General features: G+C 39.9%; 1 protein-coding gene across 1 annotated transcript in view; it reads right to left on the bottom strand.

Annotated features, from left to right (window-relative positions):
* Nucleotides 1-3,628: 3,628 nt before the first annotated feature.
* The window catches only part of LOC309415263 (methyl-CpG-binding domain protein 2), a gene marked incomplete at both ends in the record, with an annotated part of 38,510 nt that continues 27,290 nt past the window's right edge, over nt 3,629-14,848 (bottom strand). The window contains 3 exons of the mRNA XM_082012730.1: nt 3,629-3,758; nt 11,194-11,371; nt 12,114-12,204. Coding sequence (XP_081868856.1) covers nt 3,629-3,758; nt 11,194-11,371; nt 12,114-12,204 — 399 coding nt within the window. The remainder of the gene's footprint in view (nt 3,759-11,193; nt 11,372-12,113; nt 12,205-14,848) is intronic.

Genomic DNA, 14,848 nt, shown 5'->3' with positions numbered 1-14,848 from the left:
ATTACTTCTGAGTCTTCGGATTAGCTGTGCAAGACCCAACTTACTTCACCGAAACCTTTGCAGTGCCGTAGGCCATCCTGATGTCCTAACTGCTTTGGCTAGGTAGGCAGAAAGAAGCCCCAAGTTTTGGCACCTGCTGCATTCTGAAGACACTTTCTTTACAGTCTCACTTTGACCTCAAAGCAGAACTCTGTAAAGTCATGCTGGCTACTTATTTTTAGCAGTCGTCTTTCTCAGAGGAAATACGCAATTGTACTTCACCTCGGGTGAAAAACCCACAACTGCTCCCAAGTTCAGACAGATTTCCTGCGGCAACGCTCTGGGCAAAGACAGTACTTGTTGATACACGCCTTTCCCAGCCTACCCAGCATCTGGCCAAGGGATCACTGAAATATGAGCAGGGACATTCTTTGTTTACTCTATCCACAACACAGGTTTTCAACTGCTTGGAATATAATCATTTATTTATCTTTACAGTGATGACGGAAGAATGTACAGGTGTTTTCACCCATAGGTATAAAAATCTGTTTATATACAGAGTCACAATAATCTTTAATTGTGAAATCATTCTGTTCTCCTGATCCATCCTTACTAAAAACCACAGGAAAAACAAATATTTAGTACAGGCAATATAATTCCAGTAGGTTTGCAACCTGGCATCAAAAGCTCAGCTTTAGATTAAGGGTAATGTTCGATATTTTAAAAAGGACTTTAAGTCATAGGACACAAAATAAAGTTGCTTTTCAAATAAGATATATACATCAAAAATAGGAGTCTAAAAAAGGCATTGGTTTTAATGCTATTAGAAAGCTATATAAATGTGCATGGGTCCATTTCTTCTTATAACGAAAGACCGAAGGAGAAAGTGCCTCTGTCTTTTAGGAAGTTCCTCCTGGGACAAGTCAGTTAAAAGTACCTGTAAAAGAGAAAGAAATAACCCCATTTGGAAAAGTAAAGGCTGGTGGCTGCATCAATTAGGATGACTTTGTTGGAGCAGTTATAGCTGTGTTTCAGTTCCATATTGAGAGCACACCATAAATAGTTCATAAGCAGGTAACAAAAAATTAACACAACGTAAGTAGCTCCTCAGTTGTTGAGAGTCCCACAGATGCCTAGTTACTTTTTCATTACGCACAACCCGCACACATAACAGGCTTTTAACATCCAGCCGCTTTCACCACACACCCTCCTGGATCGTTACCCAGGCTTCTGCCGTACTTCACTGTGGCCTTAAATCACTTTCTGAATGTTTGTTTTTTTTAAATACAGCATAATGTGTACATAAAGTTTCTTAGTATAAAAAGACCGTCCTGGAACATTAGTCTGTATAAAGGAAAGAAAAAGAAAACTTGCACCTTCCAAGCTATTTTAACTAATGCACTTACTTAAAAATCTTGTTCAAGTCTATAATTAAAGCCACTAGCGAAAAAAAAAGCAGTTTTACAGAACAGAGCCAACACATGTACATTGACATGTACATTGGCTATGCACATGTAAATAGGTAATGAGTTCACAGGTTGATTGAAACTCAGGGTCTACTGATCTAACGGATTTCTGCAGAGAACCACGGTACCAGTGCAAAAATAACCACTCCTACAAATAGATTTATGACTCCATTACAAAATAATTATGTTATGCCAAATTAAAAAAATTCAAAATGACAATTTGATTCTAAAATGGCAAAGGTTTGAAGTATCACATCTTAAAACAACGTTCTATCTTACTTCCTTTAAAGTTATCCATAATTAGACTTTTATAGGAGAAATAATTAGGGATTAAGCGTTTAATAGTAAATAGCTGTAACTTAAAGTAATTAAAAGATTCCAGTAGCCCGGAAAACATCGAGATTACTGGCCCATTAAGTGGCCAGTTGTCCTGGTTTCAGCTGGTATAGGGTTAATTTTCTTCCTGGCAGCTGGTATAGTGCTGTGTTTTGGATTTGGGATGAAAATAATGTTGATAATGCACTGATGTTTTCGGTTGTTGCTAAGCAGTGAAGGACTGCTCAGCTTCACATGCTGGCCTGCCAGCGAGCAGGCTGGGGGGCACGGGAAGCGGGGAGGGGGCAAAGCCAGGAGAGCTGACCCAGGCTGACCAGAGGCATATTCCATACCATACAACACCATGCCCAGTATATAAACTGGGAGAGTTGGCTGGGGAGGGCTGCTGCTCAGGAATGGGCTGGGCATCGGTCAGCGGGTGGTAAGCAATTGCATTGTACATCACTTCCTTTGTATATAATTTTATTATTTTTATTTCCCTTCCTCTTCTGTCCTGTTAAACTGTCTTTATCTCAACCCCCAAATTTTACTTACTACACTGGGGCGGGCGGGAGTGAGCGAACGGCTGTGCGGCGTTCAGCAGCCTGCCGCATTAAACCACACCGCCAGTGAACAATGCTGGCAAACAGCTCTTGTCCGTAACGTAAAGATCAAACTTCCCTTTACGTTGCACTGACACTATAAGTAATAAAAATGCCTGTGCGTTAGAAACATGAGTATTCAGGGCCTAGTGGGCACATTATAAATACATTTTGTTTCTAATTATAAGAATTTACTCAAGCTACACACCCTTGTATCTGAAGCACTAACCTAGTGCGCAGCCCAGATACTGAGTGCAAAAATAACATCTGGCTGTTGGGTGCACCAGGCTCGTATTCTTTATTTGGGGGGGGCCAAAATGCCATGGAATTACCACTTGATGCCCCGGGTTGAATATCAGTTTGAATTTCAGGAGCCTTGCTAAAGCAGGTCACAACCTGGCAACTTCCATCCTATGTCTACAAGTTACCTGAACACAGTATTCATAGCGGCACAAAAGTTAACTTCTTTGTATCTGTCAAATAGGAAATGCATATATTATTTTCCCTTGTGGGTAGTAACTCCAGAACAAAAAAAGAAATTAATTCCTTTAAAATTACACAGCCATCTCCAGACAGAATTCTTAGGTTGTTAAAATTTCTGCTAACTCTTTATGAGAAGGTCAGATCTCAAAGCTGTGCACTTTCATAAATAAGCACTACAAGCTCAATGGAAACAAGAGAATGAATTGCCGTTCTGCAGATGATTAAAAAAAAATTTTTTTTTAGGAAAGTGTTTGGCAGATGTTTACAGTACTGATCTGTACTGTAATACAGGTATAAGATACAAAAAGATGCCTTGGAAAATTAATTTGTAGAGATATCACCCATTTAAAAATAAATAGAAAAGTTTCAGGAACTTGTTATGTAATTTTAGTAAATTCAATTTGAGAATCAAAAAGAACAGAAAAAAGGCCAGTTACTTGGATTGTTTTACCCCAGTTTCACATCAATTATTAATAATATTAATTGTCAGAAAATATACCTGCAATGGTTTCTAGAGACTGAGTTTTTGCCATAAAGGATGAAAAACATCGTTTTTTCCTCCCTGCTGATCTGTCCAGCATTTAATGTGAGGACGTTCACTTCTACATATGCAAACTGACCCCAGTGTTCTGCTGATACAGTGCACGTCCACCAGCACCCGTGTGGGGAGAAAGCAGGAGTGCGTGTGTGTGATATACTACTGTCCACCGAAGGACTGCCAGCAGCTGAGGCAGGTAAATCTCAGAGTGTGCCTCCAGGAGATGCGACTCACCTGAATTCTTTTTATGCTTCATCTCCATTATCCATTTCTACATCTATATCTTTTGTTGTATCAGCCGCTCGTGACAAAATGTCCGCCATTAGTGCTTCCTCCAGTTTTTTACGCACTTGTTGCACCCGCTCTTCTTGTTTTCTGAAGGGAGAGAAGGGAAGAAGGGGCAGAAAAGTCAATTCTTCAAGTACACTAGTAGGCTGGGAGCGCAATACTTGCATAAACAATGACTCAGGACTGGTTTCTCAACTCTTATTTTAACTTAGAACAGAATATGATAGAAAGTTCCAGTTGGAAGGGACCTACAATGATTACCTAGTCCAACTGCCTGACTCCTTCAGGGCTTACTAAAAGTTAAAGCATGTTATTAAGGGCATTGTCCAAATGCCTCTTACACACTGACAGGCTTGGGGCATCGACCACCTCTCGAAACCCTTACTGACTAGTTCCATTCCCTTGCACATACACAGCTGCACAGACAGTGCTTGAGAGTGCTCTGAGCCAGAAGCCTCTCTGGTTTAGCATGCATGGCTTACTTTCCCTCATACAGAGACAGTAGGATTTGATGTGACAGATGATCTTCCACTCTCAGATTAGGTACTTCAAAGACCAAGCAGAAAGTTAATGGAGCAATATCCCACTGGACTTCTTTTTTTTTTTTTTTTGGCAGAGACATTTTAGGGTAGAACCCTGCAAATCGTAGCAGGAGATCTGAGGCAATCTCCCTCTTTCCCGGTGTAAGGGTGTGTACACCAGGTGCACCTTTACAGCATGGTGGGAAAATAAGTAGGTTTCTAAGTGCTCCAAGAACCAACTCCACGTCCCACACAGTGCGTGTGTAGGGGAAGAACCTCAAGAAGCTTCACTGTTTCCATTTATTTATTTAATTACGCCTACTTATCTGTTCAGTCTTAACTACTAGTCAGTGATGCATTTAAGACAGCAGCAACTTCTGCTGAAACAAAGGTTTGTTTCCCTGGGGAAAGTTAATTCAAAAATATTACCTTGGATATCAACATGAATTTAAGATATTTTGATTCAGTGTTTAGTTTGGAAGGTAAAATTTAGCTTTCAAATGCTACCAGAAAACAAGAAGTCCTCTTCTGAAGTTTTCCCAAGAGAACACAATTTTTGCATCAGATCCAGGGGGGTTTTATATGAAAATCCATTTGTTCTATCCAGCTATGTTTTCCAAAAAAGAAAATCTTTAAACAAAATATATGCTTAAAAATGGCCAGAACGCATCAGAAACAGGCACAGGAAAACACTTCTTAGTGCCGCAGACTCCCTGTGGCTGCTTAGGATGGCAGGACAGATACAAAGTACATCAAACCTTAGAAGAGCAGGAGCAATATCCAACATGCTCCGCAGAAGCCAGAAGCCTCTGAGAAGCACCAGCCTCGAAGGCCATTCAATTCTTACGGCTGCAACCACTACCAGCACTCCCTAAGTACTTCAGAGGAGGCTGCCTGCTAAGAGAGACAGCAACAGGAAGAAAAGAAGAACACGCTAGTAGTTCAGTACAGAACTTGTTTTCTATTTTCCAGCTGTGTTCTATCCTTGTTTTCCATCTTCAATATACAGCTTACTGTCCCAGGGCTGTTAACTTTCAATGCCTAAAGAGTGATCTTTCAAACCCTGGGGCAAAGAACGAAACAAAAACAGATGCCTTATCTTTTGCAGAACCTGTGTAACAAAGGAGAAGTAAAAGTTAGAGTAGCAAATTCAGTATTTCTTAATTGAATGAAAATGATCCCAAGAGCACACATAAGCTGAAATACAATTTTTAAAAAAATCAGTAATAGAAAGTTGTCACCGTCTCATTGTTTGAACATGCTGTGAACTGGCCAAAGATTACAGAAAATAAATAGTTGAAGTGTATTTTATTTTTCCCCTTTCTGGCTTTAGAATTTTGACTTTAAGACAGAAGGATCTTTCCACAATCCACAGCCTACAAACTCCATCACAGCAGGCTTCAGACTACAGTCAGTAGCCATTTACACCAGCAGACCACTTCCCTAGATTCCTGGTGTGGTTCCTTACTTAGGTCTAATTCAACCCATGATGATAAATACAAACACTTAATGACAGCATTTTTTTTAAAATGCCTGACTGACCAAACCAGAGAGAAGAAAGGTGCTGGAGTATTTTTATAAAGCTCCCCCTTTAGAGTGTGAAGAAAATTCCAATGAACTACAACACAGTAAGGACACTTCCTTACTCTTACAAAGAATGGATCAAGAATGAAATGCAAATGCTCCTCGAACATGGTTCTGGTCACTGGGCATTTTAAGTGTATCACATGGAAAAGTCCTGAAGTATCATATATCCAGCGAAGTTAACGGTAATCATCAATCCTCCCATTGTCAAAAAAGTCACAGGGCATTTAGACAACCTTTCCCTCTCAGTAACTTGAATTAAGCCATGAACAGCTGAGCTGGGAGAGAAAGGAGGCCCATTCCAGGCTGTGAATACTCCATAACATCATAACGTCTGTATCAGAGAATGCACTTGCCAGAAAGCGCACACGAAGTTAATCTGGAACATCCTTCCTTTCTTGGTGCTACAAGGTCCTGCCTGCTTTGCTCTTCAGTGAGTCTGTTGTCCAGACATGGAATCTAACATAAAGGCCAGCAAGTATCTTATATATCAACTTTAAGGAGTCTGGCACAAAACAGTCATAAGCTTTACCACCTCATTAGGCTTATTTATTTGAGATCTTCTTTCAAATGTACTTAACTATGTTGATGAAGTTTTGAAAAGCATGTGCTGAAGCATAAGCTCAGCCTGTCCTAGATTTCAGAATCGTTAATCCTGATTTGTAACAAGCCCCTTCCTACCATCTCAGACAAAAAACTGTAGTATTTAACTCTCACAATACCCAGAATTGACAGCCAGTTTTCTGTATCTCTGACTAGCTGCTGTTACTAAGGGCCCCGGTTACCTATTTACAGTGTTATGTGGCCTTCTTCAGAGGTCACTCCCAGGTCTTGCTTCCCAAACTCAGGTGAAGACATAGCTTTCCCCAGTTACCTCATTTCCAAATTTTCAGCTAGCTAGTTGATCTCCCAGGGAGCAATAACCAAAAAATAATTCACAGCACTCCCAGTCCTGAAGAGTCTGGTCTTCGAGCAAACAGAGTATTAAAAACACAGCTCTTTTTATACAAATAATATGACTTTTAAAGCACATGAACTACCAAGAGCAAATGTTTAAGAATCAACAGCAAACAAACACCACTAATAAAAAGTGCTCATCTTTAAGTAAAACTCTAGGACTTAGAATACCTCCATTCAATTTGATTAATTCAACTTCTTATGCTAATTTATCACAGCCATATTAAGTGAAATTACTTTAGCCCATTAAGCCAACGAGGCTAGCGGTGCTGCCAGGGAGGGCAAGCCCGCTGCTCACAAGTGCCCACTCTTCGCTACCGGCCCGTAGCCCTTCAGCTCCCCAGCACCATCCTGGCCGTGGAGCTCCCGCACCGCAGCAGCCTGTGCTGATCCTGCGCACCTCCCCAGCTGCATCACTCGCTGCTAAGCAGCTCCCTGGCCATGTGCTCTTTCAGCCTTCCTCCCAGCCAGACACAATCCTCATCCTTTAGTTTAAATACTATTGCCTTCGAAAGCAAGCTAAAATTAAAGACACGTTACTCCCAACACAGAAGTCCAGAAGGTCCTAAATTCCGATTCTGACCTTGTTTTCAGTGGAAAACTGCTTTATACAGCAGGGTTGTGTATAGCTCTGCATTCAGATGACTTCCTTAGTGTTTAGAATGATTTTGTCTTCACTACTTGCACTCTTCTCAGCCCACACAATTAAGTGATGTGTGTGTGCTTTAAAGACATGTGTGACTCCACGCTACTGTATGCAATCAAACTACGATACTGTGCCAACCTCCCTTCTGATTTCTCCATCTATTTTTCTATATTGTTAAATCTATTGAGGGCCCATTTGATTTAGTTCCTTACGTGCTGGCACTGCAATACGGACTCTGTCATCAAAATAAAAAATTGCGTATAGTTCTAGTAATAGCATTTAGCTGCAGCAGAAACACAAAGGTATCTTTATATTTAGGATGGGTGTCAGATTAGATGGGAAAAATCCACGGAACCAGCTTGCCCTTGTCTGAACACCAGTTCCACCTCCCTGTGTGTCAGGACAGAGGTAATCTTTTGCCCCTGCTCTTCCAGCATATTCAAATATAGAATTTTTTGGAGACACTCTAATTGAGAGCCATCCCCATAAGTGCTTACAGTAATATTTACTCTGTTTCTATGGAAAACATACTCTAGAGCTTCTCAGCAGCAGGGATTCCAGCAGTCTTCCACTAACCAGAACTGAGATGCACTGCTGAAAGGAGAATTAATTACTAGTATGATGACTGTATCTGCTTATTATATTAAACTCAGGTTGAGGGGCATCTGCTAATTCTCCCCCACACATACACCTCTCCAACGCATCACTTCCAATAGATCTTTCCCATTCCCTCCTCCCCTCTCAGCAGCAATTAACCACTGCTGAGACGCATATTCTCAATGGCAATTACAGAAATTCTCAAATGCCTAGTTACTGTGCTTTCCTGACACACTTGCTATTAAACTCATCTTTCGATCTGGGGTCAGAAAGTTTCTCTCGTAGCCAAGATGATAAGGATTATTTAGGATTTTGCCTCCCTGCAAGACATATCACTTTACCTTATAAGTTTCTTATTCCTGAGGAGAGCTCACACTGTGGAAACATTCTCCATCTCTCATTTTCTTCTTTTGGCACATTATAGTTCTTGTGGCCCTGGTCTGTCATACTGAAAATGAGATTCGTGTAGGGTATTGAGGAATATTGTGAGGCACTACGCTACAGCTGACTAGCTTGGACCAAGGTTCATATAGCTAAAGATTCAAACATTCTTAAACCCATGCCAAACAAACTTAGAGAGCATTAAACTTGAAATATTCTCCATTCCTGTCTCCTGGTAAATACAGCTTAGTTTTCCGACAGATTAACAGGTACTTTCTCTTACCCACTAGTGTGCAGAGCATGACACAGCCAGACATATGACATTAATTGTTAATGCTTTGGTAAATTTAACAGGTTATGGCTATCCATAAGAAAACGCAGAAGTACCATTACCATGCTATTTGAAAAGGACAATTGTAAAGACACCTGAGAAAGCTCAGGAACAAAACCTACTGGGTGATGGTAAGTGCTCAGCAAAGAACCTAGACTGCACAAGAGAAAGGACTGTTGAAAACTGAAAGGTGGGATTTTCAGAAATTACTTACATGCTTTAGGGAAAGAAATCCCCTGAAAACTATAAGCTTTAGAAAATCCCACTAGAGAAAGAGATTTCAAAAGAATGACAGACTGGACTATGAAGCAGAACAGAGCTGTGAGTCAAAAAAGAATTTTATAATATATTGCAAAACTTCATCCACCTAAGCAAAACTAGAAACAACAATCCACCTATTTGTTATTTTCAGAAGATACCATTCCCCAGTTCATCCCGAAAGAGAGAAACTGGGTAAAGCATTTATCTAGCAGAGACACAAGGGTTGTCAGTCTTAGCCCTTCATGGAAATGAGGGCAACTCAGCAGTGCAATTGCAAAGAACATAACCAGATGCTGCTCTGGAAAGAAGCTACAAAGCAGCAGTTTCAAGAGAAATGATCTCATAGACTCAGTAGGGGAGAAGACAGTTAATAGGGAATTCTAAAAGCCTGCCTCAGGAGGCTAAGATTTGGATGTAAAGACCACTGGGAACTGCACCATACTCATTTTACATACTTACCTTTCACAGGACTAGCATTAGGAAGCCCAGAACTATTCAGAAGGTGCACCCCACAACTGAGAAGGAAAAAAAAGTGCTTGTCCCTACTGATAAGGAAGCATGGTTGTTTCTTAACCATGTATTTGTAGGACGTTATTTAATGTTTTCCCAGTGAATGTGCTGAACCAAAAGAGGAAATTCTGCATTTTACTCTGACTATGAAAAAGAATTATCATCCTTACATGACCAGGAGTACTTCAAGTTAAACATGAGTCAAGCTGACAGCTACTTTATTAGATGTAAACAACTTGCTATGATCTCCCTGAAGAATTTACAGTACGAAAGAATATATGCTGGCACCTGACCAGATAACCCCAATGGTAAACTTTTCCTTATCATCAGGTAAGTTCAGAAAGCAATTGTACTGCTTTCCTTAGTGATAATAGGTGCTGTATTTATTCTGATACTGCTTCTTCATGCAATGTGTTTTCTGGATGGTCTTAAAATGAAAGTCAGCTTCACAAAAACAGTATGAAAAGCTGACTTCTAAAAATATTTAATCCTTTTGTAGTGAGCTGCCTACACTGTCATGAACCAGAAGAGACAACTAACTGGCAGCATAATCACAGAGGTAGAACTGCTCCAGTTCAGAATCTGTATCCTTTCTGAGTTGCCAGTACTGTCTGACATCAAACTCAGAATCTGCTTTGTAAAGACAACTGAATGACTGATAAGACAAACCAGGAATTTTTTTTCCAGTAAATAATAAATTATGTCAAACTTGCTAAGAAAGTTTCTCATCCTGCCCTGTAGCTTTCTGTAGCAAAGCAAGAAGAGTTTACCTTCTGAAAGCATTTCAAATTGATATTTAAGAAAATAAAGCAAAGTAAATCCCTAAGCAAAGAACTAGGAATCAGATGATTTCATACCTTAACATTAGCCCTGCAGAAGCTTCAGCTAGTCATCTAGGGCTTAGAAAAGAATGTGGCAGTAGTGGGCTTTGGTGCCGAGTGAATCCCACTAAGTGGCAAGATTCAGGTTTGGTCCTCAGATTCCCTATGCAACCTAGAACTTATCCAAAATGTGATACTAAAGGCAATGTTCATGCCACGTGTTGATTCATGCCAAGCAATACTAAAAAAAATTGGATGACAGGATTGTGTCCTGTGTCTTGCCAGACTCTGGCAACTAGTCAATGCATCAAGAAATATCTCTCTTCACTCAGTCCTAACCTTGAAATTCAGTGCAGAAGCCCTTGCTTTTAGTACACAAAAAAGAACAAGTCTTTCTTTGAAAAGAATATTAACAGTGCAGCTATTAAAAAAACAAAATCTTTGCCCACGTGTGAATAGCTCTGTCTGTGCTCTTCATATCATATCCCAATCTCTCAGTTTAAGAGACTGTATTAGCCACAAAGCTATATGCTATAGGGGAATATTCCTACTCTCCTTCGTTGAAATTATTTACTTTTTAACTGTCAATTTTTTAACAAATTAACTTGACCAAACCAGAAATGGGAAGGAAGAAAGCCAATACTGACCATGACTACAGCTTAGTGTTTAGGACAGTCTCTTGGGAAAGAAAACATGGATTACAAGTCATACCTCAGTGAATATTTTATGTTACTACTTTGACCACAAAGAGAAAACCCAGGTTTTCATTTTTTCAAGTTACTGAACTAATCAACAGGTACAAGAAACGTGTTCACACTTCACTTCCTTTGTCTCCAGGACTGCACCGAGGCAGGAAGGGATCTACTTTAATTGAACTTGCTTTTCGTTTTATTGAAGACTTTATAAAACTTACCTAATGTCATCATCTGTGACTATGAAAGCTTTGCAGAGGGGTTGAGATGTATTAAGCCAGACAGCTGGGTTCTTCTCAACAGCTGCAGAGAGCTGCCCCGTGATAGGTGCAGAACTGGTGTGCAAAGCACTAGCAACAGCTGATAACAGGGTATCATCATTGTTACCTGGGCCAACTCCTGAAACAAAGACAACTGAACAGTTACCATTCACATTCCATATGCAACTTCCAGTAGCAGAGTCTTCTCAGTTTCTAAGGTTACGTACACTCATGATATAACTGCCACTGGATACGCGATTGTATAACCTAAACAGTTAAATGCAAGTTCTTAAAAATGGTTTTGTAACAGCACAGTTCTCACTTAAGCTGGCATTTCAAAAGGCATCTAATTTCTAAAATTGGCTAGATTTTCTGCTTGCACTAACAATTACAATATTATCAATTTTTTAATCAAGACGATCACATCATAAATCTATCAGTCACATATTGAAATAGTTTCTTTGTAGCTTCATGGTACTAATCCATGCCAGCATTGTCTTCGCTTTAATGCTACAAGATACTAAATTAATTCTGGAAAATAAACACTGGAGATTTTTACAACACTCGAATTCCCAAGAAAATCTCATAAGCAGTGGAACAAAGATATTAATTTTCAACTACGACTTGAACATACTTTAGATCAACTTTCACCAACAAGAGTGCAGTTCTGAAGTGTGGTTTATATTAACAATATAAATGAACTAAAAATCAACATAGTTTTGGAGACTGAGGTATTTTGTCAGCAAGTACATTTACAAACTGGAAGTTTACTAAATCTGACTGTAAACTGAAAAGCTTGTTAAAAGCATCAAAAACTCTGTCCTTTTTAAGCACAAACAACTTGGTGGATTTGAAGCAACTGCAGTAAGTGAACACAATACCTTGAAGACCTTTAGGTAGCTCCATGGATTTTATTATTTGTTCACTGACATCCGATGCGCTGAGGCCTTGTAGCCTCTTCTCCCAGAAAAGCTAAAAAAGAGAAAACAAGATTGCTGATTAGAATTTAAAAAAAAAACAAACAAAAAGTCAGCTCATGGAAATAAACAGCATTCATGATCAAACCAGCATCAGAACAATGGAAGACATACAGTGCCTAGCAGCTTACAAAACAATCAACCGAACAGTCACATAAGCTACCAGAAAGGTAGCATCCTATCTGGTGATGGACTTTTAGTCATCAGGAACATGCTGGTACGGAATTATGCCGTGTGTGTTGAGACACTGCAGGCAGCTCTGCATGCTGGAGCAGTCCAGCTGCACCGCCACTAACGCCAAGCAGCAGCTACGCCACTCCAGACCTGTGCCGGCTTGATGACCTGGCCCTGTCCGACGCTGTACAGATCTCTTGACTTATCTGGAAATAGAACCAAATCTTTTCACTTTTGGGAAGACACATGAGCTAAATTCATTCACTTTACTTTCCATCGCTTCATTGATTAGCTGGGAACATGTTTCTATTTTTCACAGAAACCTGTTGCTTGACCTAACTGATTTTTGTTTAACGATACAGATTCTCCTACTCACTCCTATCTTACTGGTCTGAAGATCCATCCTGGAGTTTTGGGCTGGAGTTTAGCCACACCTATTCTTTAAAATGGGCCTTTTCTATTTAGCAAGATAGTGATGAAAGCTAGTCAGAGAGTTGATTTCCATTCCATAGGAAGCTACATTTAACAAATAATCTTAATAAGGAGGTAAGCAAGAAGGCAGCTATGCAATTTCCTGTGGAAAGGACATAGATTTTTCTACAGAATATGGGGAAGGGTAAAAAAGAGATCTATTTCTCTTCATGCCTCCGAAACCGGAGACAAAAAAAACAGACAAGCAGTTATTCTCATTTCTAGGAAATTCTTTGTTGCAGCTGGGTACCCAAAAGCCGCAGTTTAAGATAGGCCTTTCGAATGTCACATTATGTTCTAAAACTGGAAGTTAAACAACTAGAGCATCCCCTTTCATATTCTGTGGAACCTGTATTGCTAGTCACACTGCATCATAACTAAAGCACTGTACATCAGTGATTCTTATTCAGAAAAAAACACTTTTTCAGTTACAGAGAAAGTAACAGCAAAGAAAAAAGCAACAAAGAATATCTACCTCAGCACTAACAGAATCCTACTGACTGAAAATAAAACACATAGTTATGCTAAGAACAATGCAATTCTCTCCACAACATGTCTTTACAGCTTTATAAATCAGTAGGTTGAATGATACCTGTGTTGCCTGAGAGATTACTACTTATTTAGGCGCTCTTCTCCGGATAATAGGACACGTTTGTCAGCAAGTTAAGATCTAAGTAGCTTAGAAAACCCACACAAGATCAACTAAGCTCTTCAACTTCTTTGCAAACTCTGACTACATTTCGCATGTTCTTGACATCTCCATGATTCGACAGCTTTTTGAAAATACCTGTTGCCACTTGTGTCTCATTCTACTAGAACCATTTAAACTCCAAATGGTTCCTGTAAACTGACTCCTCGCTCTCAACTAGTCTTCACTTTCAACATTCTAACCCAGGTTTGAGCTACATTGTTAGCTGAGTATCAGGGCACCTCTTTTATCTTGTTAGATGTCAAACATTTAGTACCTCCAGTCATTCACTCCTGCTGTTTACCACTATTGGTAAGCCCCCACCCCAAGAAAGCACTCTAGATGGCTTGTAACAGTCCTTACAGCTCTGTGGACGAAGTTGCAGTGCCTTAAAGCTGTCTAGAACGCTAAAGAAATCCTTCATTACGAAGGCAAAACCAGCAACTCACTAGCCAAACTCTGAAAGGAATATTAGGATTCAGAAAAAATGAAGTCAAAGTAAAATCCTATCAATTCAGTATTTCATCACTAGGTTAGCTTCCCATCTTGATAAGGTCTCTACAAAGCTTAGTCATGTTTTTCACTGTTTAAAGAATTCACCATTCATTCCCCTTTCCCCCTCCATTTCACTGACTTTTAGAGATAAACAAAAGGCCCAGGAACTCCAAATCCAAGCTATGTTTTTGTATGCTACATGTAAACATAAGACACAGTCTCTGTTTATTCAGGATAAAATTAATTGGTCTACAGCAGCAAATACATCGCCAAATACAATCAAATATCACCGGATTTTGACTCTTCGGTTCCCTACTCAAATCAACCCAGTACACATCACAGAGGGAATGCGGAATCAGAACCGTTCGGTTATAGAGGGTGTATAGGAAGGCAAATGCCTATGTGGGAGAGAGAAGTGCTTGAAGGACAACCAACACATATGAAAGCTTAGAAGATTTGGAAAGTGTAGTGCAATCTTGATTGGCTGGAGCTTCCAACCCCAGGATTCACTCAGCTCTTTAAGCACTGATTTTGAATGCAGGGAAAAAGTCTATACAACCATCAACACCTCAGCTGACTTTGGGGTCAATGTCAGGTAGAAAAAAAGTACTTGGCACTTAGACACACCTGTTAAACAAGACTGAAGCAAAGCATATTCCTAGCACAAAGCTTCCAGCACCATTACATATAATTATTTGCAAACTACACTGATTGTGCTCCAATCTTCATCTCCCCAGACCTCCACTGAGACTGCAAGCGTCACCTTTACTACTTCTTTGCTGATAAATGAAACACGTCCTAGAGTTTTATT

Source organism: Phaethon aethereus (genome assembly GCF_964289735.1).
Source record: "Phaethon aethereus genome assembly, chromosome: W".
Taxonomy (NCBI): Eukaryota; Metazoa; Chordata; class Aves; order Phaethontiformes; family Phaethontidae; genus Phaethon; species Phaethon aethereus.
The sequence above is the reverse complement of the archived record's forward strand: the minus strand, read 5'-3'. Positions and strand labels throughout refer to the sequence as shown.